Source organism: Cavia porcellus, unplaced genomic scaffold (assembly GCF_034190915.1).
Source record: "Cavia porcellus strain 051 isolate PalLab524CR breed Dunkin Hartley unplaced genomic scaffold, mCavPor4.1 scaffold_2, whole genome shotgun sequence".
NCBI lineage: Eukaryota > Metazoa > Chordata > Mammalia > Rodentia > Caviidae > Cavia > Cavia porcellus.
In genome coordinates this window covers 13,134,144-13,156,978 of record NW_026947485.1, presented here as the reverse complement: position 1 = coordinate 13,156,978, position 22,835 = coordinate 13,134,144, and the positions used below count along the sequence as shown (strand labels likewise).

General features: G+C 37.7%; 1 protein-coding gene across 4 annotated transcripts in view; it reads left to right on the top strand.

Moving 5' to 3' along the window:
• Pnpla8 (patatin like phospholipase domain containing 8) overlaps positions 1-20,647 on the top strand; it is a 38,941-nt gene extending 18,294 nt beyond the window's left edge. For all 4 annotated transcript variants that reach the window (XM_003469780.5, XM_063238650.1, XM_013152459.3 and 1 more), the window contains 5 exons: positions 742-913; positions 2,483-2,540; positions 4,849-5,043; positions 9,277-9,472; positions 19,500-20,647. In XM_003469780.5, the coding sequence (XP_003469828.3) occupies positions 742-913; positions 2,483-2,540; positions 4,849-5,043; positions 9,277-9,472; positions 19,500-19,774 (896 nt within the window). In that variant the 3' untranslated portion in view covers positions 19,775-20,647. The remainder of the gene's footprint in view (positions 1-741; positions 914-2,482; positions 2,541-4,848; positions 5,044-9,276; positions 9,473-19,499) is intronic.
• Positions 20,648-22,835: the final 2,188 nt, after the last annotated feature.

Here is a 22,835-nt window from a genome sequence, read left to right as displayed (position 1 = left end):
TACACAGTAACTGATTTCTTTAATTACATTGGTTCTAGGACCAACTTGACATAGTAACTGCTTATTAAATCGGTGAGTTTTCAATGTACTATATTCAGTGACTAAAACTAAGTAATGTATTAATATCTGGCCATCATCTACCGTGATCTCTGACTTACATGTATTTAATTTAGTGTTGCAACATTTTAAAATATTTTAAAAGTGTTATCATTTTGGGATATCATTTATCTGGCCTTTTTGAGACCCTGTAAAATTTTACATGTGTTAGCTTAATACAAAGAACTTAGGCATTTTAGTTGTTTATCCCCATTTTATTTATTTTTAGTAGTGCGTATTTGCAACACATGGTTACCTTCCCGTGTGGAGCTGGTACTTGTGTATAGCACACCTTAATTTCTTTTTTCATCCCCTTTCCTTCTCTTCCCTGTCCTCTCCCTAGTGATAAGTGAAGTAAGTCAGATACACAAGCTTAAATATTGCATGGTTTCTGATATATGAGAAACCCAAATTAAAAAGAAAGAGTAAAATAAGAGATAGATAACAGTTGGTAGGAAGATAGATCTTTATCCCCATTTCACATTTGAGAAAATTGGGACTTGAGAAATTAAGTCGTCTGCGCTGGGTGAGGTGGCTAGAAGTTAAGCCAGGTCAGTGACTCAGGAGGTCTTACAGGCATAAGTGCAAGTAACATCAGTGCCAGTAAAAGCTCACAGTCTAAAAGCTCACAGTTCTTTCTTTCAGGTGCTGTGTTAGCTTTCATGTTGGGGTTGTTTCATATGCCACTGGATGAATGTGAGGAACTTTATCGGAAGTTAGGATCAGATGTATTTTCACAAAACGTCATTGTGGGTACAGTCAAGATGAGTTGGAGCCATGCATTTTATGACAGCCAAACATGGGAAAAGATTCTCAAGTAAGTTACGATTGTTCTTTTTTAAAATGTTCCTATTAACACACACCTGTTATCCCAACACTCAGGAGGCTGAGGCAGGAGTATTGCTGTGAGTTCAAGGCTAGCTAGAGCTACAAAGTAGATTTCAAGGCCAGCCTGAGCCGCATGGTGAGGCCTTTTCTCAAAAACAGCAAAAACAAAACAACAACTAAACATTAATGTTTTTGTCTAGATTTCCTACAAATAAATGAGTGTGTATGGATTTTGTTTGTGTAATCATTTCACTTTAAACATTGGGGTATTAACATATGTGTAGTTGGATATCCTGCATTTTTATTTGACATTTATCACAAATTATTGCCTATGTTTGGTTTTTGGTTTTGGTTTTTTGGGGTTTTTTTTGTACTGGGGATCAAACTCACAGCCTTGCATTTGCCAAGCAGGCATTTACACTGCTGAGCTAAACCTCCATCCCCAATGTCATTAGTTATTTTTAAAACATATTTTAATTTTTTGTCTTTTGTTTTTGTTTTGAGGCAGGGTGTCATTGTATAATGCAGGCTGGCTTTGAACTTGATTATGTAGTCTGAGTTGGCCTCCAACTCAGGGCGAACCTCCTGCCGCAAAGCTTGTTTTAATAATTGTTCACTGTCCTGTTTTATAAATGTCCTTTTTTTTCTAAAGGAGAAAAGGTTGAGAGAGACAAGAATCTTGTCTATTTTGGAAAACATTGTTTGAGTATGTTATACTAATACTTAGAAAAGTTTATAAAGGGGAGATCACTGAGCAATTGGTAAATACTTTATGTGAAATTCACTAATTCTAGTTGAAAAAAACATGACTGTTGTGTGATAATGGCATTAGAAAAATGGTTTGGCTCATTAGAAAGCTTTGTAAAACCATAGTTTTCATGATCAGGAGATTTTTTTTTTTAATTGAAATAAAATCTTCATTGAAGCTAAATTCCCTTACGTTGTAAAAACTACTGTCCAAGAAGTTTCTGTACTGTTGCAGTGATATAAATGCCAGCTCAGATGATTGTAAAAGCAATTTTTGGATGACATTGACTCTACACCTACATGTGCTACATCCCAGTACCTGCGTGTGCCTGTACACCCTTAATGTCTGGATGTCTTCACTTGGTTTTAGGTAGCTTTAGTCTGCCCGCACTTCTGCAGTCTTATCTCAACAAAACTTCTTCATCCTGTCAGTAGAACCCTGGAAATAAAAGATTTATTCTTCTTTTATTTCTTTGCCCTATATATTTGCTGGCTTTCAGTATATTTCCTTGCTGTCTTTTGGTATCTTTCTCAAACTATGCGTACACTTCTGAACATCTTTTTTGGTTACTGCAGCCTGTATTGATTGATCCATCTAAGAACCATAGATATTTGCACTTTGAATTAGAGTTTAATGAATAACTACCTATTGTTTCACATGAATCAATTAGATTATAAGACCCTTAGAAGAGATGATTATATTTCTTTTTTGTCCCTTATAGCCCTTTGACATAGCCACAGGGGAGCAGTCCCTGATTGTTAAAGAGATACATTCATTTTGATACCAGTTTTTTCTTCTCATTTAATACAGGGATAGAATGGGATCTGCACTAATGATTGAAACAGCAAGAAACCCTGCATGTCCTAAGGTGTGTTTATCTCTTAGATGTAGCATTTGGAAGAAGGTCTGGCAAAAGTGCTTCCTCTCAGGGCCTTCTTGTTGAGAACAGTTCCTAGAATTTCACCTGATAGATGTTATTCTCTTCATATTGTTTCATTTTGTGAATATGTGCGATGTGATGATTAGATCTTTTCTCTATCCAGTGAAAAAGTTCCACAGAATTTTAAGAGCAAGAAAGTCTGGAACTGAATAGAGACGAATTATTTTATCACGATTATTTTAATCAAATCTAGTAATTTAAAGAAAATTACTACAATACTTTCCCTAGGTTTTTAAAAATGTTATGTCCTATTGATATATATGTAATATTACTATGACAAATAGAATCCCAATTTTAAAGATAGGTCTTACTGCGACTCTTCATTTGTTTGAAACCTGATTATCTGAGTACTGTTTGAGTTCTGTTTTTTTAAGATAATACTTAATTTGCTTGAGGAATATAATTTCTCTGCCTAGGAATCTAATGCGTCTTACATTCTTGGATGACAAGCAGCAATAATGAAAAATCAAATACAGTTTCTTCTGTTGCTGTTTAACTGCATTTCCTTTTTTTGTTTCTTTGTTTTCTTGAGACAGGGTCTCACTGTGTAGTTCCAGTTGGCCTTGAGCTCACTGTGGTTTTTTTTGTTTTGTATTGTTTTGTTTTTGTTTCTTGAGACAGGGTCTCAAAAACAAAAACTGTAGGGCAGGCTGACCTCAAACTCTGTGTGGCCCAGGCTGGCTTTGAACTCACAGTGATCCTCCTCCCTCAGCCCGCCGAGTGCAGGGATTACAGACACGTGCTGCCACGCCCAGCTACGTGGTGTTTTCATGTCTTCATTCCTTCTGCACATATTCACTGCACCCTCTGTGGGAGCGCTGTGCGAGGCTCGCTGGATACACAGTGAGCAAATACAGCAGTGGAGTTCACAGCCCTGTAAGCCGATGTGGCTGGCGAAGCAGTAGGCACACAAGTGAGATAGGGCTTCCTGAGGTCAGTGCCATGGAGTACTTGGAAAGCATCTATTGAAGGTCCACAAGAAAAGGCTGCTCAGTGAGAATCGCTGTGGAGGCCACGAATAGGAACGTTGCTGCCAGCGGGACAGAGAGAATGGCTTTGCAGGAGGAATGTGGAGAACTCCAGAAACTGAAAGAGTTTGAAGGCGGAGTCCAAGGGTCCAAGGACTGCATGTAGCATGAGTCTGAGCTGTAGGCAGATTCCACCATGCACGGGCCTCCCAGGCCTTGGTAATGGGCGACTTGGGCTGTTTTTTGGAAAGGAGCCTAGGATGCTTTGTTCCCATGTGTCTCCTGGACTCTGCTTGCTTCCAAGTTGTAGAAGTTGTCACCTTTAAATAGAAGAATATTGTGAGTGTGAGGAAACTTTAGTCAGAAAGGACTTGATCATCATAAAATGTATGAGAGCCACACTCCACACATTTCTTAACCCAGTTTTATCTATATTTTGTACTATATAATGTAAAGACCTGGATTTAATGTTAGACCAGGTCTTAACCATAGTGACCTAGGGATGCAAATGAATACCTTACAGGAATTTAGGATGTGACCTTTGTTCATTAAATAGCAAAGCAAACAGGTCCATGGTGGGGCTTGGCACAGGGCACTGAAAACTTAGGCCTCCATACTTGTCTGCCTCTTGAATTCATATTACAGATCCTAATAAATAATGGAACACTTTATTTAAACCTAGTGGACAGCGAAATATGAGACCTGGAATGATTAATGTTACAGTTTCTTAATAAAAATTAATCTAGCTACCAATTTTTAGTAACTATGACTTATGATACTAAGAGTTTGTGTAGTAGTAAGAAGCTAGAATAGAATCAGTACTTTTTTTTTTTTTTTGGTACTAGGGACCGAACTCGCGACCTCACACTTGCCAGGCAGGCACTTATACCACTGAGCTAAAACCTGGGCCCCTAGAATCAATACTTTAAAAAAAAAAAAGAACAGAAACAAAGACTCACTTGAAAAAGATACATGCATTGTGAGAATTGTGAAAATGCGTATGTTCGTCTTTAGTAGTTTGTATTGTTACAACTATGTCATAAAGATCTAGAAATGTGTGCCTTTTAAATAATATGTAGTTAAGTACATCTTTATTGTTCTTTTCTAATACATTTCTCAGAATTATCTCTAGCCTTATATAAAAAATAACCATGTTACACATTGGTCTTGGAGTGCTGAAGATTGTTCATTCTACTAAACAGTATTTAATTTCTACAGATCCTAAATGTTGTTGTTATAGTGGTACTGTTTACTTTTTAATTTACTAGGTTGCTGCTGTAAGTACCATAGTAAACAGAGGGATAACACCAAAGGCTTTTGTGTTCAGAAACTATGGTCATTTTCCTGGAATCAACTCTCATTACTTGGGAGGGTGCCAGTATAAAATGTGGCAGGCCATTAGAGCCTCCTCTGCTGCCCCGGGCTACTTTGCAGAATATGCATTGGGAAATGATCTTCATCAAGTAAGTAGACTTACATGGCTGTCTTTTTAAATTTTACATGATTACAGAAATCAGCTGTTACTAAATGGTCATCAGTTTCACAAGGATCAATCAAGGGACTGCGTCAGTGTTAATACTGTTGTCCAAAAATACCCAGTTCAAAGCTGGGAATAGTGGTGCACATCTGTAATCCTTGCACTTTGACAGACTGAATCAGGGAGATAGCAAGTTCAGCCCCAGCCTGCACAACTAGCAACTTAGTGAGATTCCATTACAAAATAAAAAATAAAAAGCACTGGGAACGTACTTTAGTGTGAAGACCCAGTTTTACTGATGAAAAAATGAGATAATATATATGATTAGCTATTACATGATAAAAACTAAAAATGTCCAGGCACAGTTGCACACACCTGTAATCCCAGCACTTGGGAGACTGAGGCAGGAGAGTTGTTGTGAGTTTGAGACTGGGCCACAAAGTGAGCTCAAGGCAGCCTGAACTGCACAGTCTCAAAAACAAACAAAACTAAACTAAAAGTGAAATACATTCTGTGAAAATCCAGAACTCAGTCTTTGCTTCACAGCTCTGGAAGGTATAGTTTGATTTGAAGGAGATAATACAATAAAGTAATATAGTAAACACTCAATTAGTTGCATACTATATACACTTAATGCTTTTTATATGTTTTCTCATTTAATCATTTCTACTCATGAGAGAACTATTTCCATTCTCTTCTCATCTTTCCTAAAGCAGTGTCATAATCTTTGTAGTAAAGAGATTAAAATAGGATTTCTTTGATCTTTGGAATCATTGCAGACTTTGTCTGATCAGTCCTTGTTGAATTACATAAGGAGCTTCCCCTTCTTGCCTCGTGTTTTGTTTTCCTCCCCTCCCTCAGGATAGAAAGTGCTGGCTGTTGAGTATCTTTCTGTCATAGGTTTCAGGATCTATTGTTCAAAATAATTTTGCTCATTTTTATTTAGGTGACTGGTGGTCTCCAAATTATGTTGAAAAATATACCCTGATAATCACTGCTGTAACAAATTTAGCATACTTTTCACAAATTATTTATGTAAAAGAAGCAAATACACATAATTTTATAATACCTTAAACGTTTTATTTCTTACTATAAGACATTGATCTTCATAGTCTAAATTTTCTGTAATTTCCAACTTGTACCTGTATGAATATATGTATGTATTTCTTTTTGGTACTGGGGATGGAACTCACAACCTTGTTGTGATCTCCTTGTTACCAGGCAAGCGCTTGCGCCACTGACCTAAATCCCTGGCCTGTACCTGTATTTAAATACAGCTTTAATCTGTTAAAGATTGGTTGCATCCCTAAATCTAAGAATTACTGCTTTTAGTATAAATATATTGTCATATTTTTATAAAGTTTTACAAAACTGAATAAGCATGTTTTGTTTTAAGCCATGCTCCTTCTATTGCTTGTAAAATCTAATTTAATAATAAAATTTATTTTAATATGTAAGCTTCCTGTCCTTAACAGCTACTTGCTTGTATTCTTATTTTATTCTGGCCATGTCATAAAGGGAGAGACAGCCTAAATGATGTATTTAAAATAAAATATTTAAGGTTCAGAAAGTATAACTAGGATGGTTACCTTGCTACAAACTTACGGTTATGCTAAATATCAGGGACTATTTCCATTCAGGACCAAACATTTTCAGACTTCAAAAGATGTTAAATTCGTTGCTCTATATTCTTTGCTTAAGAGGAAGTATTTTAAAAATTTAATTAAGTCCTTTTGATGATGTATATAAGACAAACCAAACCTAAGTAATTCAGTGGTGTCTTTTCCACTTTATATGTACAGACTAGTGATACCTGTTTTCATGCTCAGCCATTTTTTGTATTGATGATCATAAATCTTTCGAATTCTTTTGCACTACAGACTAAAATAACTTCATATAAATTATGTATAAAAATTGGAAAAAGATACATGTAAGTCAGTGGCCTACAGAAAAGTTGGCTCATTTACTAAAAATATTCAAACAGGATCTGGAGTTCAAAGAACCTATTTCAGTATCTGTCTCATGATGGAGTCTGTTCTTCTAAGATTTCAGGTAGAAGAAATGGATATTTTTCCTCTCAAAAATCAACTGAAAAGTTTGATAAGAATTTCTAAAGTATGAACAACTTGAATGGTTAAACAATGTTCAAGCAAAATTTCTGCCTCTTTCTAATCTTTCAGAAGTTGCCAAGGTTAGCATTAAAATAGAGTACTTCAACTTTTTCATCCTAAATCCTTTGAATAATTATATTCAGCTACTTCCAGACTCATTTCAGAATTGTTTTCACTGTCATATCTGACATACATCTTAGTTTAAGTTACTTCATGTCCTTTTTAGAACTAAGTAGAACATAAATTATAGGTTAATACTCAGCAGTTACTGAAAGTAGTGCTATAATTAAGAGGTCTGAATAGATGGATGTGAATATGTCATTTGCCTTTGACTATAAAAAGAACATTATTATTACAGTTACTTGCAAGGCATCTGAGGTATCCTAGAAAATTGTAAAGTAGGAGGAATTCTTTAGTGCCAGTCACTACTTCTTATTCAAGTAGTAACACGCCAAGAGAATTAAAAACAAGCTACACATGGGAAGAAAATGCACACCATACATTTAACAAAGGAAATATATCCAGGATATTTATGGATACTGTATGTAAGGCAACCACCTGAGTAGTCACAACTCATTTGGGGCAGGGGTTGGTTTGGGTTTGGTTGTATCTTGTTTGGCCCTTTGAGATGCTGGGGATTAAGCCGAGGGCCCTGACATGGAGCTGTGTCTTCAGTCCTTTTCTTCATTTGGAGACAGGGTCTCAGTAGAGTCACCACCTTTCTCAGGCAGGGTTGAACTTGTGAGTCTCTTGCCTAAGTCTCCTAGAGTGCTAGGATTCTAAGTGTGAGCCTCCATTCCGGGCTACATTTTAACTATCTTTAATCAGATTAATAGCTTTCCAGTTTTTAAGTCAAGCATATAATATTAATAATGTATGTTTTAATAGTTACATTTATTTAATATGCACTCTCTTGTAATTTGACCCTAATCTTAAATACTTTCATTTTATTGTATTTTATAGTACTACAGCAGATTTTACCTTTGTTTTTGAATTCTTGAAAATGTTCATTATTAATTAATGCTTAGAAATGTAAAGTTTGATATACTTTAGATTATAGCTGCATAGTCATAGATACATATTGTTAGTGGAATTTTATTTTATTTTATTTTACTTATTTTAAAAGGAGTATTCTGGGAATCAAGCTTAAAACTTTGCATTTGCCAGGCAAATGCTGTGCCACTGAGCTATATCCTTAGCCCTTGTTAGTGAAATTTTAATTTAAAATTTAGCTATGTTTGAGCCAGGTGTGATGGCTCACACCTGTAATCCCAGCAATCGGGAGGCTGAGGCAGGAGGATCATTGCAAGTTCAAGACCAGCCTGGAGTGCTCTAAAGGTTATAACTGAATATATGTTTAAGTGTATAAGATAGATAACCAAAATACTGGATTTTGTTGGATCATTGAACAAAACTGTTTGCAGTCTCACTGTTTGAAAGTCCACTTTATATGCTTTAATTTTGTAACTTGAACAACTATTTCTAAGATGACAATAGGTAATTTATTAACTAGTGATTTCTTACTGTTTATTTTTTAAATTTTGTATTACTTATACCCTTTTTCTGTTTTTTTTTTTTCTTTTTCTCCTTAAATAAAATTAAAAAAAAAAAAAAGACCAGCCTGGGCTACAAAGTGAGCTCAAGGCCATCTTGAACTGCAGCGTGAGACCCTGTCTCAAAAAGGAAAAAAAAACATTAGCTATATTTAATTTGTGAAAGAAGTGGTTGTCATTGTTAGAAGCAGAACTTTTTTCTATTCATTTTATTACTATATTAACCACTAAATAAACATAATTTGTCGTTTTAAAATTAGCTCAGTTTGTTTTAGTATTGAGAAAAATATACCAAGCAATCCAAGAATTTGTTAAGAATAGGAAAGCAAGGCTTAATACAAAATTTAGTCAGGCTACAAGGTTTTCAGATTTTGTACTATGGGAAATAAAATTAATTCATTATAAAAGAGTATCTTGTCCTTAAATAATTTTTTGTTTGGTTTGGTCAATTTCCCATAGAAGTAAATATCCAGTTCCTTAAAACACAATTTTTATTTTTGTACCCATAACATACAATTTCACTTTTAAGAGTCCTCTTTAAAATTTCCTTTGCAGGATGGAGGCTTGCTTCTCAACAACCCTTCCGCCTTAGCAATGCATGAGTGTAAGTGTCTTTGGCCGGATTCCCCATTAGAGTGCATCGTGTCCCTGGGCACAGGACGCTATGAGAGTGACGTAAGGAACTCCGCGACCTACACGAGCTTGAGAACCAAACTCTCTAATGTCATCAACAGTGCGACAGACACCGAAGGTTAGTGTGTCAGGCTCTTGAGTTGCACACACCGAGGCTGTGGTAGGGTCCGCTGATGGGAACTCTGGGGGCGTCGCTGTGTCTGGGTAGTGGGCCGCGGAGGCACTCGGGGGTCGAGTGTTATGGTCCCATTCCTCACCCTTTTCGTGTTGAGTGACCCAGAGACACTCTACTGAGCAGCAGCCTTTGCCTGCTTAGAGCTGGCAAGAGACTAAAGCAGGACGGCACAAAAGCTTGCACAGAGGGCCTTATTCTTAAGAGAGAGAAAACGACAGGAGGACTCAGATTGTTCAGCTGTACATACAGTAACTGAGAGAGAGACTGCAGGACTTACGGTATTGAGCTATTGGTAATGAGGCCAGCTGCCCTTGGAGTAAGTCGTTGCTTCCTTTGTGTTTTGTTCTGTTTTGTTTTTAGTTTTCTGAGACAGGGTCTGGCTATGTAATTCAGAGCGGTAGGCTCAAACTCCACATACTGCTCCTGCCTTAGCCTTTTGTGTGCTGATACTGCAGACATGCACCACCTTACCTGGCCTTGCTTTCGTTCTTGCCGCCCCTACAGTCTAGTCATCTTGCTACAAAGGCTGAAGCAATCCATGTAAAATGCAAGTCAGATCTTTCCTTCCCTTAAAACCCTCTAGGCTTCTTCCAGAGGGTGAGGACACTGTAATGTTTCCATGAGCCTGCCTTTCCTGGGTGGTGCGTGGCAGCAATACTCACTTTATTTTTGATAAAGACTTTTAGAACTGCTTCAGAAAGTGGCAAGATTGCGGGGATGAGTGTCTGAAGCAAGGGAGAGTATTTTGAGGGGTTAATAGCAATATTTTACTGTAATGTTTTTAAGTATTAAACGTTCACTGTGTATTTTGATTATTCCTTGTAATAACTATATTGATGAAGCATTTGTAACTGCTAATTACAGGTTGCTTTTAGCCCATGAAGACAGCCATTTCATGTGGTTTAATCTAGTGTATAATTAGTTACTAATCCAATGGTAAATGTGTACAGTTATGGCTATGAATTAAAATGAATGAGAAAACTGTCTCCTCTGGCAAGGGTAGACTTTATCTAGGATTCATAAACTTTACATCAGAAAAAGAATTAGAGATACAAGTTTAGAAGGAGAAACTAAATCACCTTTTTTGGAAAGAGGAGAGAAATAAAGAGATTTCCATATACTCGTTGTTTTGTGAGACTCTAATAGCCGGAGGTCTATAATGACAAAAAAAATTGATATTCATTCAGAAAACAGTTTTTGTTGTTAAAAAAGGAGCAGCTGCAGGGACTTTATGAATTACTAAAAGTAGATTATCAAACAGTTTCACTAAACTAGAGTTTACTTTTAGATGTGTTGAATTCTAATAATCTTTTTTCTATTTTTAAGGAATATTTTATAACTATAAATAGATGATGAGAATTCTCCTTAGGGATTATCAACACTTCTTATCCTTCTGTACATCATAGCAGTGTTTTATGTAATACTCCACGCTACCGTATTTTGGGTTTTCTTCTAATACTTAACACCAGAATTATACCAGGAGGAGTTAGAAAGAGAGAGGAGTTGCAGGTTGTTCAAAGGAATCTTTGCTCATTTTTCCTCCTTATCTTAAAACCAAATTTGAAGCCTTGTCTTTTTACTCTTTAACTTACGTCTGGGGAAATGTAGGAAGAACATTTTTTAAATGGTTCCAGTTTTGTAAAATACAACCTACAGCGATGTTTAGGAACAGACTGAGTTAGCCACGCACTGTGTCACCTTCACATCTCTCTTGTGTACTTGTTTGACAGGATCTTTTTAGGTCCGCCATTCAGGTTCAGACAACTCTGAATTCCTAATGGTGCCCTAATGTTCCCAGGACCTGATAATAATAACCTATTTCTCAATCAAACCTCAGTTTTCCTGTGGTCAGGCTGAAGACCCGCCCAGGTTTCCTGTAATCAGGCTATACCCTCGTCCACTGCCCCTCATTTTCTACCCTGGCTGGTCCAGTCCTTGCCAGTCATGCAGGAATCTGTCTTGGGTCCTGTTGCTGCTACAGCCAGTAACTTAGCATCCTAGCCCCTGGTGTGTTGCTGCTTAATTCCAGGCATTGAGCACCCTAAAGGGGTGCAAAAATTTGTTTGCAGTTTTCAAAGTGAATCAGAAAAGTCAAACATAGATTGAATTTTACTCAAAAAGTCACCCTGGGGCCTTTTGTCTAGGGACATTTAGCACATGTAAAGATTTAGGAGAGTTTAAGGAAATTCTGGAGATGCCACTTAGTAATTGTAAAGCACACACTGAGTTTTTGTTGTTGTTGTTTTATCCCAAATCCATTTTATTTCAAAGAGAAAAAAAATTCAAAACACAATTGGGGCAACAATGGGTGGTACATACATTTCACATTGCAATCCCCAAATTAGTGACCCAGAGCACAAGACATCTGCATTCAATTGTCTGAACAATACCAGTACAAATCTCTCTCTTTAGTGGACTCAGAGAAATCAGTAATATAGTTAAAAAACAAACAAACATATAAGATATATCTTAACTATATTTTATATATATAAGATATATTATATCTTAGAGATATCTTAACTATATTTTATATATAGTTATATATATTGTTTCTTTAAGCTCATACTAGTAAGACAATATTGTCTGATTTATTTCATTGTGACTATGGACTCAAGTTGTATGCATTTACCTATAAAGTCTCAAGTTTGTCCTCCTTTATACCTGAGTAGTACACCATTAAAAGTACCACATCTTTTTTTTCCATTCCTCAGTCAGTGGGCAGTTTTTAGTGGAGCTTTAGGGGTCCTCTCTTTAGAGTATCATGTCATTTGCAAACCATAGTTTAACTTCTTCCTTTCCTATCTTTAATCATTTTATTTCTCTTGTCTAGTTGCTCCAGTTAAAGTTTCCAGGAATTAAACCAGGAGGAGTTAGATAGAGAGAGGAATGTTGAATAAGAGTGGAGACAGTGGACCTTCTTGTCTTACTCCTGATTTTAGAGAAAGAGTTTTCAGTTTTTGTCCATTTAGTCTGATGTTGGCTCTTGGTTTGTTGTAGATGGCTTTTATCAAATTGAGGTAAAGACTATGCCAGGTTTTTTTAAGCTGGCTTTATTTATTTATTTGTCTTTTTGAGACAGGGTCTCATTATACAGTTGAGGCTGGCTATGCGCTCACTTTGTAGCTTAGGCTGGTTTTAAATTTGCAGTGATCCTCTTGCCTCAGCCTCCTGAGTGCTGACATTACAGGAATGTGCCACCACACCCGGCTTACTATAGACTTTTTATCACGAATGGATGCTGGAGTTTTATCAAAAGCTTTTTCTGCATCTATTGAGATGATTATATGATTTTTGTCTTTGACTCTATTAATATGGTATATTACACTGATTGATTTACATATGGTGAACCATGCCTGCAGCCTTGGGATGAATCCCACTTGATCCTGGTGTATAATTGTAATATATTAAAAACAACCAGCTGAATTAAATCAGCACAGGGCTGAGTGTACATGTACAACTGCGGCAAGTTGCTGGCCTAGAAGGAGACATGGAGAAGAAGAGTGAAACAGTGTGGTTTCTCCTACGTGTTGTGGTTTGGAGCCATTGCTTCTCCTGGAGGAGCTTGTCATGATGGCTTCCCCAAATGAATTCAGCCATTATCCTTGGAGGAGCTTAGGACCTTGTCGCTGAGAGTGGCTGTGGTTCCCTTTAGAGGAGCTCTGGTCCTTACTTTGAACATTGCTTCCTGGCTCCAGAGAGAAAAACATTTGGTATTTAATCTTCAGAAGTTGTTACACTGGCTTCCTGACATGTACTCTACTGTTCTCATCATTAGAGGAACTTGGGACCTCATTGTCACTGAGGATGGCTGTGATACTTTGCAAGGGAGTCGTGGTCATTATTTTGAGTGTCATTGCTTGGCTCCTGTATAGACTCTTCGGCCTACGGGAACAGATCCTTCACCCTGCTGGCATAGACTTTCTGGCTTCCACTGCTGACCTTTGGGCCTTCGTAGCGCAGATCTGTAAAACAGACTTGCCTGCATTGGTCCAGGCTCTAGGTTTTCAGCTGTACTCACGCAGGATAATGCTGTGGGATTCAGACCCTCAGCTGACTTTTCTAGGTCTTTAGTGTTGTGAACAGATTTTTCTGCACTTTCTTGTATTTAACTCTGGGTAGCCATCATAAATAATAATATAAGTTATGTGTCTCATATGTAATTGTTCTCTTTGCAGTCCTTGACTACAGTCTTCTTGATGATTTGCTGCATTCTCTTTGCCAGTGTCTTATTGAAGATTTTTGCATCTAGTTCATTAGGGAAATTGAACTGTAGTTCTCTTTCTTAGTTGGGTCCTTCTCTGGTTTTGATATCAGAGTAATGTTTGCTTCTAGGAATGAATTTGGGTATTGCTTGCCTTTAAATTTTGTTAAAGAGTTTGAAGAGTAGTGATGATACATCTTCTCTAACTTTCTTACACAATTCAGCAGTGAATCAGGATGTGGGATTTTCTTTGTTGATAGGTTTTTAGTTACATCTTGGATTTCATGTACTGTTACTGGCTTATTTAGATTTTTATTATACCTTCTGAATTCAGCTTTGCTATTTCATATGTATCTAAAAGTGTGTCCATACTTCTGTATTTTCTTCTGAATCTACAGAGTCTGCTGTGATTTCGCCCTTTTCATTCAAAATTGCATGTATTTAAGTCTTTTCCTTTTTTTTGATAAGGTTGACTAAAGATTTGTCAATTTTATTTAATCTTTCAAAGAACCAGCTCTTCAATTTATTGATTCTTTTGATTTTTCTACTCTTCAGTGTGTTCATTTCTGCTCCGACTTTTGTAATCTCCTCCCTCATACAAGCTTTTGGCTTAGCCTGATCTTTTTCTAGAAGTTTGAGGTTCATTAAGTTGTTTATATGTGCTTGTTCTGTTTTCCTGATATGGGTATTTACTACTATAAATTTTTCGCTTATGACTGCTTTCTTTGTGTCCATAAGTTCTGGTATGTTGTATTGTCATTATCATTCAACTATAAAAATCGTCTAATTTCTTTTTTAATTTCATGTGTGACCCATTAGTTGTTCAACAGGATGCTGTTTAATTTCCATATACTTGCGAAGTTCTTGTGGTTTCTTTTGCCATGGATTTCCAATTTTATTGCTCTGTGGTCTGATAGTATGCATGGGATAATTTTAATTCGTTAGCATTTACTTAAGCATGTTCTACGGACCACTAGTTGATCTGTCTTTTTGTGACACTGGAGTTTTGAGATCTCGTAATACAGTTATATTAGGGCTTATTTGGTTTTTCATGTCCATTAGTAATTATTTTATATAGTATTTATTTTATATAGTATTTGTTGCATATATATTTATGATATCGCTTCATCCTGGATTGCTCGCTTTGCTAGGAGGTAGTGACCTTTTTTTAAATCTCTCTTAATCAGTCTTTGCTTGAAATTCACTTTATCTGCAAATAAAATAGCTACCCCTACCTTTTCTGGGTTCCTATTGCATGGAGTATTGTTTTCCATCCTTTGACTTTCAGTGTGTGAATTTCTTTTTGGAATTAAATGTGTTTCTTGTAAGCAGTGTATTGTTGATCTTTCTTCTTGATCCATTCTGCCAGTCTGTGTCTCTTGATTGGTGAAACGAGACCATTAACATGGATGGTTATAACTGATATGTATTGACTTATCCTTGTCTTGGTGTTTTCCTGTTGTTGGTTCTCTCCCCACCACCTTTTTTCCCATTCCCTCTAACGTTTGCCTTGTCTGGTGAATTCCACCTTTTGGGGTTCATGGAGCTGCAATCCTTATTATCTCTTTCTAGAGTGTTCTTCAGAATGTTTTAGAGTGCTGTTTTAGTGGTTATAAATTTCCTCAGATGTTCTTTGTCACGAAAGTATCTTATTTCTCCATCAGTTTTGATAGTTTTGCGAGGTTCATCAATCTGAGTTGAACGTTTTCCTTTGGAACTTGGTTTATTTCACTGCAAGCCCTCCTTGACTTGAGAGTTTATGCTGAGAAGTCAGCTGTGATTCTGATGGGCTTTTCTTTATAGGTGATTTATTTCTTTTTCCTAACAGCTTTTAAGATTCTGTACTTTCGTTGAATTTCTGGAATCTTGACTATGATATGCCTGGCTGTAGAATTTCTTTGATCATGGCTAATTGGGGGTATATATGCTTCACTTATCTGAATGTCAAATTCTTTTTCTCCACCAGGAAAGTTTTCTGCCATGGTATCTGTGAACATTTTTAAACATCATTTGTGATACCTCCTGCTTTTTCATTGAGTCCAATCAATCTCAAGTTACTCTTCTTTGTCATATGTAGCAGCTACTGGATTGATTTCTCATGGTCCTTTGCTATTTTTGAGAAATCTTTCTTTTCCTGGTTGCTAACTGCAAGCCTGTCTTCAATTTCTGAGATCCTGTCCTTATATTGGTCTAATCTGTTTTGAATACTTTCAGTGAAATTTTTATTCTCCTGGACTGTGCTTGTATCTGCTTTATGGATTCCCTTTCTTCCATATGCTGAGCTTCTGTAATTTTCTTACGTTTCTCTATTTTGTCTATATCTACTCTAGCATCACCAAGCATGGTCTTTGTCTCAGAGATTATTTCTGATTTCATTTTTTCCAGAGCCTTATTCAGTTACTTTGTTGTTACCACTTCAGGGAAGCCAAGTGGGAGGCTTTCAGATTGTCCTGCCTCATTGCCCCTGGATTTGCCTTTGGTGAACTTGATGTCTGGGACTACATTTTAAGGGTCTTTTCATTTTTTTTCGTTCTTTTTTTAGTTTAATTCCTGGGCTGATGTTTGTAAATTGCCTATGGTGGAATGCTTTATTGGTAGTATGTATGGTAGAGGATCCCTAGCTGATCGATGACTACTTCTCCGAGGTATCTTCCAGGTGTAGCTGGGGGGTTTTTGTTACTTTGTCACAGAGTCTCACTGTGCAGTTCAGGCTGGCTTTGAGCTCTGAACTTTGTAGCTCAGGCTGGTCTCAAACTTGCAAGGATCCTCCTGCCTCAGCCTCCCAAGTGCTGAGATTACAGGCATGTGTCACGGTACCCAGTTTGTAGCTGGGTTTTGAGTTTGAGTCTTTTGGAAGATTTTAACTCTTTAGTTTGTTGGTGATGAGAAGTTGTTGCTTCTTTGGCCCAGTCCCCGATTCTTTGGCACTGTGCCACAGTATTTTTTGTGACCCTTAGTCACCGTCATGGAATACCAGGACAAACAGCTGTTTAGAACAATTATGTCAATTTTGTCTATAGTGGTACCAGCAGCATCAGACACATCCTAGAGAATGACAAACTGAGCTAACCCTTAATTTGCCACTTCAAACCTTGTGAACCTGCTTTATGTTTATATAACAACATCTAAAACAAATCAGAAAATTATATGCCATATACTAGTCAATTTTGCCGTCAGGAGCTAAACTTTAAAATGGATTAAAGAATATAGAAAAGTGTAAGAAGAGGAAGCGATTAGAAGTAAGGTCGGAGGGCAAAGAGGGATCACACCAACTTGGGGAAAGTGGTGTAAAAGACTGAAGGAAAAGAGAGATGGAAGAGATAAAAGGAAGACCAGAGCAGAACCAAAGCCACCAAGAGACTAAGCCACACATTCATACTCGTAAAAACAAAATCAAGCAATGAAGGATAAAGAGAAAAAAGTCTTTTTTTAGGGTTCTCTCTGGTTTTACTAGTAGACAGCCTGTGGAGTCAGAGTCCCAATTCATGCAGAGCTCTCCCAGAAAGCCAGCATTAGCTTTTTGGCTGGATAGTGAAAAATCTCAGCAGGCCTCCCCGGAGACCAGACCCACTGGGCTTGCCACTGCCCAAGCAGTGTCCCTGGGTCCGAGCCAGCTGGGAGCTGCTAGGTGGAGCCAGCAGCAGTTCTGGGTTCTGGTTTTATCCAGCCAGTCTCTAACATGGCTCCTGGCCAGTCACTGTCTCCTGTGGGAGGATTAAGTCCTCTGTACTCACCGTCAGTGCAGTCCCTCACATCTGCTGTGCCCCTCCACAACCCGTGTCTCTGCAGAGGCCTCCAAGATCGCCAGCTGTCCCCGTCACCCCAGCTCTGCAGGTCTGAATGCTCCTCGTGCTGTGAGTCCATCTCAGGGAGAAGGTGCTGCTGGCCACCTCCTCCTTCATTGGAGCTTCTCTCTGCGCTCTCTCTGTGGGCTTCGGGGTGCACTTCAGGTTCTTCCGGGGTCCAGTGGACTCGCTTCCCTCTTTTTGGCCTTCCTCATGATGATGTATATTCCAGTGTCCAGATAGTGACTCTCAGGCTGTTTTCTCAGCTGCTTACTGCTTGGCCATCTGGTTTCCAGCATATACTGTTTTAGATATGGAGATAAACTGAAGCCTAAAATTGTAAAAAAACAAAAGACAAGGTGGGGAAGGAGAGAGGGGGCTGTGGGGCTGGAGCAGATGCTGTTATCCGAGGAGGGTCGTGGCAGATCTCTGTGGTCAGCGCAGTGGGCTGACGAGGAGCCCAGCCAAAGGGGAATGCAGGCCCCATCCTTCTCATCAGGGCTTGGAGCTGCTAGTCAGTGAGAGTGGAGCCAGTGCATAAGTTGAGGCCAGGGCACACAGGGAGTGCGCCTCTCTTCCTCACTTGTAACTGTCCCCTGTTCATTTCTCACACCCTAGCCACCTGGCCTCCCTGCTAGCAAATGTCACCCTTCTGTGGACTTAGCAGAATGGTAGTCCCAGTGCCAAGGAAATGTCACCACAGCATCCAGGGAAGTCCCCAAAGCAGAGATGGGGATTCTTGATTCAGACCACTCACAAGGCAGGCTGCAGGTTCACCAACTTTCATCACAGAAAGAGAATTTTCAGGACATTATCAGTAAGCAGCAGAAAAGGATTTATTAGGCAGAATTTTTAAAGTACACTCAAAAGAGTATAGGCCCTTGAGAGACAGGTTCCAAAATTTTGCTTTCCAAAAGATGTATTTAATATAATGAAAGATCAAGCTGTAGCCCAAAAGAAAATTTTATAAAATAGGTATCTGGCTCATTATCTAATCCAAATACTGAGATTCAAATGTGCAGAGAATTCTTGGGGTGGGGCACGGGGGTTATTTAAGGGAGAACATAGCAATTATATTAGAAATAATGGGCAAAATTTTTGAAAAGAAGCTTCACTAAAGATGAAAAGATCTAAGAAGTACATCAAAAACTTCTCAGCATTATTAGTTATTAGATGAAAATTAAAAGTACAAGATAACACTGCTTAACTTCTTGAATGTCAAAATAGCACCCATTTCAGAAGACAGTATAGCTGTAATTTTAAAACTGTAACCAGGAAATGGAATAATATTTCCACACAAAGATTTAGGTGTAAATATTTATAGCAGAGTCTTTCTTAATAGCTAGAGTCTAAGTAGAGCCAGAATCAGAACTCAAGAGAACAAATTGTATGAGAGCTATACAGTGGGCTGCTACTCAGAGAGTCATTGATACATGCTACAGTACAGCCGAATTTCAAAAGCATTTTGCTAGGAGAAAGAAGGTAGACAGGAAAGAGTCATAGACTTATGAATCTGTATGAAATGCTAGAAAAGGCAGGGGGCAAGAGGGAACCACCTGTCAGGAAACGGGAGAACTTTTTGAGGATATGGAAGTGTTCTGTGTCATGATTTGTTGTGGTTGCGTATGTTTGTAAATGTTTGCTAAATAACACAGTTTAAATTTGTGAATCATATGTAAATTATATCTCAGTATTATCTCCAAAAATTAAAAACGAAAAGAAGGTTGGAAAGACAGTCCAATAGAACACTACAGCAAATATTGTAATTTAGCAAAATAAAGTGTTTTGGAAAATGAATTTCATTTTGTGGTTTTGTTTGATATTGTGGATTCTTTCTCCCGTAAGTTCAAGTGATGGAATAAGTGTTTGTAATGTGCCTAGAATGAAAGTAATTTTAGATGAGGTTAATGGATTATGGCAGGACAGCTCGCCCTGTGCCCTCTCTTCTTACCCACCCTCGCCCCTTCTTTTTTTGTTTTTCCAGAAGTCCATGTAATGCTTGATGGTCTGTTACCTCCTGACACCTATTTTAGATTCAATCCTGTCATGTGTGAAAACATACCCCTAGATGAAAGTCGAAATGAAAAACTGGATCAGCTGCAGTTGGAAGGACTGAAGTACATGGAAAGAAATGAACAAAAAATGAAAAAACTTGCAAAAATATTAAGTCAAGAAAAAACAACTCTGCAGAAAATTAATGATTGGATAAAATTAAAAACTGACATGTATGAAGGTCTTCCGTTCTTTTCAAAATTGTGATGATTGGATGCACATATTCTCACAAATGAAGGCCTGTTCAGAAGATCGTGCAAATTCAGCCAGGAATTCTGGAGTTCAACATGAGTTAACTTTGAATCAAAGATTCTGGGGTGTCTGAAAAAGACGGTGCTTTGATCAGCTTCCACAGTAGAGAAGACACATTGAGTTACAGAATTCATACAAGAATTAAGTTTTTAAGATGTTAGTATTAACTAAGATTTAGGAATTTTATTATTGTGCTATTTGGTTTTAGTAGCTATTGTTAAATTGTTAGCTGTTTTAAAGTTTATTAATACGTGTGCCAAACAGAAAATTGAAATTACACTTTGTATCTTTCCTTAGTCATTGTAATCATGTTCAATTCATGCAGTTGATTTTTTTTCACATGGGAAGCTAATTTCTTCCCTTTATTTGTGTTTTCACAAGCTGCATTTGCAACTCACATGCTACCTTTTATTGTAACATCATCTAAACAGTTGCAGAAAAATGGAACTTTCAGGCTGGGGATTTAGCTCAGCGGCATAAGCGCCTGCCTTGCAAGCAGGTAGTCATAAGTTCCATCCCCAGTACCGATAAAAAGGAAAAAGACAAAAAAAAAAAAAAAAGGAACTTTCTCTAGTAAAGTACTTTTACACTTGAAATATGAATGAACCGATACAGTTTTCTATTCAGAATTTGCTTATTTCAGCATTGTTTGATTTAAAAAGATAAATGGTTACAATTCATTACCTTTTCCCTCTGAAATGTCAAAATAATGCTGTTAACTTTTCTAAGCCTTGCTCAATCTTATCATTTGCAGTTATGAAATTATTTGATTTTACTAAGAATATTCCTGTAATAAATAAATTATTGAAATAGTGTGTTGTTAAAAGATTAATGTTTCTAAATTTTTTTATTCATAATGTAGCTCCTCATTTCTTGTAGCATTTGAATCCTATCAACAGTAACACTTTAAAAAATGTTAGGGTTGCTGTACTTTATTAACTCCTTTAACCACGTGATTTCCCAAAAGTTAAAACACTGACTTGAAACATTGCTTATACCAAACGCATTGATCTTTGTTGTGTCATGGGTTTGCCACATCAGTCATTACATCATGGTTAGATCTCTAAGACAGGTGAAGAAGAGGTAAGTATTCTTTTGATATATATGGGGAATTGAACTCAGGCCTTTGTGCTTGCCAAACAGCCATAATTACTCTGCTGTGTAAACTGCACCTGATTTTCACCTGCTGCTCTGCAGTGTTGATTCCCAGGGCTGAGGGATGTGCTTCAGAGCCTGCTGGAGGGGGTTGCCCTGGCCACCCCACACAGGGCCGCACCTTTCCACCTCAACTGGGCTTCACTTAACGTCATTTGTAAAACAAGGAGATAGGGCGCAAATTTTGTAACATCTAAATTTCTTGGTCTGTAGTTACAGGATAATGAAACTTTTAGTGGATTATTTTTTGTTTGTTTTTTTTTTTTTTTATACTTCTAGTGATTTCTAAAGATAATATAAAATAATCCTTTCAGGCCACAAAAATATACAAACATACCCACTTAGAATAATTTATAAATATAGGAAAATCCTAAATGAGCAATTTGAGTATTTTAGAAATTTTTTGTTATAAAGCAAACTTCAAGTACCATAAGGTAATGTTTACACAGTTGGATATTTGCACCTTAAAAGGCCGCTCCCTAAACCGGTGCGGTTCATCTGTTTTGCAGCTGAAGTTCACAGTGTTCCTATTTGTGCTCGGCCAATTTCCCTCCTGAACAGTACAGTGCACAAGTGTGCCCTGGCCGTGGCGTCTTTCTTCGGCCGCATAGCACGGCTCCTACATCATCTTTTACTCCAACCTAAGGTACATCATTGTGTGGCATCCTTGTTTTCAATTGTTTTTGTCCCAGTTGTACCTGAAACTTGTTATCTGAAGACCTGTGTGATTCACCTGAGATCACCCTCATCTTATAATGGGGCCAGTGCTTTCTTTGTCCAAAATTAATCCCAAAAAGTAAATTCAGCAAAAAACAAAAGATGGGAAAAGTTATAGATATGAATGAATTTGTAACCTTGGAATGCCTGCTTTTCCTAAAGAATGAAGGCTATTTATGATACAGTAAAAAATTCTCTAGCTTGATTATATGAAAAGGTAGAACATTATTTTGATGTTCCTGCCTTCCTGGATGTCTCAGAAATCGTATTTCTGTACTAAATGGTATACTGGCAGTATTTTAGTTCCATTCTTGCCGTAGGATATTTTTCTTTCTTAGAAATACTACCTCAGATGACTTTTCTCCAGAGGACCACAAGCTGGATAGTGTTTCCCCTGGAGGGTGGAGAGCACCCCAGCTGGGTTTTAATTACGTGCTGTACGTCTTCCCTCCCACATCACATTTTTATCCAGGAGAAAGCAGATGTCAGAGTAATGTTTGGAGAGGAAGTCAGAAAACCCTGCCTGTGGGCTGAGGGGATCGGGGAAGTCTTTCCACTTTGTTTTGGTGCTGAGAGAAAGGAGCTCACTTTGAGCTTTTTTCCCCTGGCAGCTCCTTTCACTTAGGATAGAACTGCTGATTACCGAAGTAGCTGAGACCTTTAAAGTTTACGTGCTGTGTGTGGAGTATTTAGTTCTAATCAGTGGCATATTCCACAAGCATCAGTCCCAGTAGTGTGACTAAGACCATAAAATTTGAGTGCTTAGTACTAGGAATTGAGCTAGGCAGGTTAACCAGTAGCACGTTTAGGAGTCAACAAGCTTATGAGATACGAATCATTACCCCTGTCTTAGAAGGCAAATGTTCCCCAAAATACCATAGCTAGGAAGAGGTAGAGCTGGGACCAGTCCATTCTCTTAGCCACAATTCTACAACTGTTTACAAAGTGTCCTTTTCTGGAGTGTTATCAAGTGACTTCAAATCCAGTTTATTAAACTGAATCTGTGAGACACTGGGTTTAATTGGTGAAGTAAAGTAAATGTCACCTCAATCTTTGTGACCCCAGAGTTATTAAGGGAAAACAAAGTATTCCAGCATTACCTGCGTGGAAACTCCTTTTTTATGTCTTTAACGGTGGTTCTTTA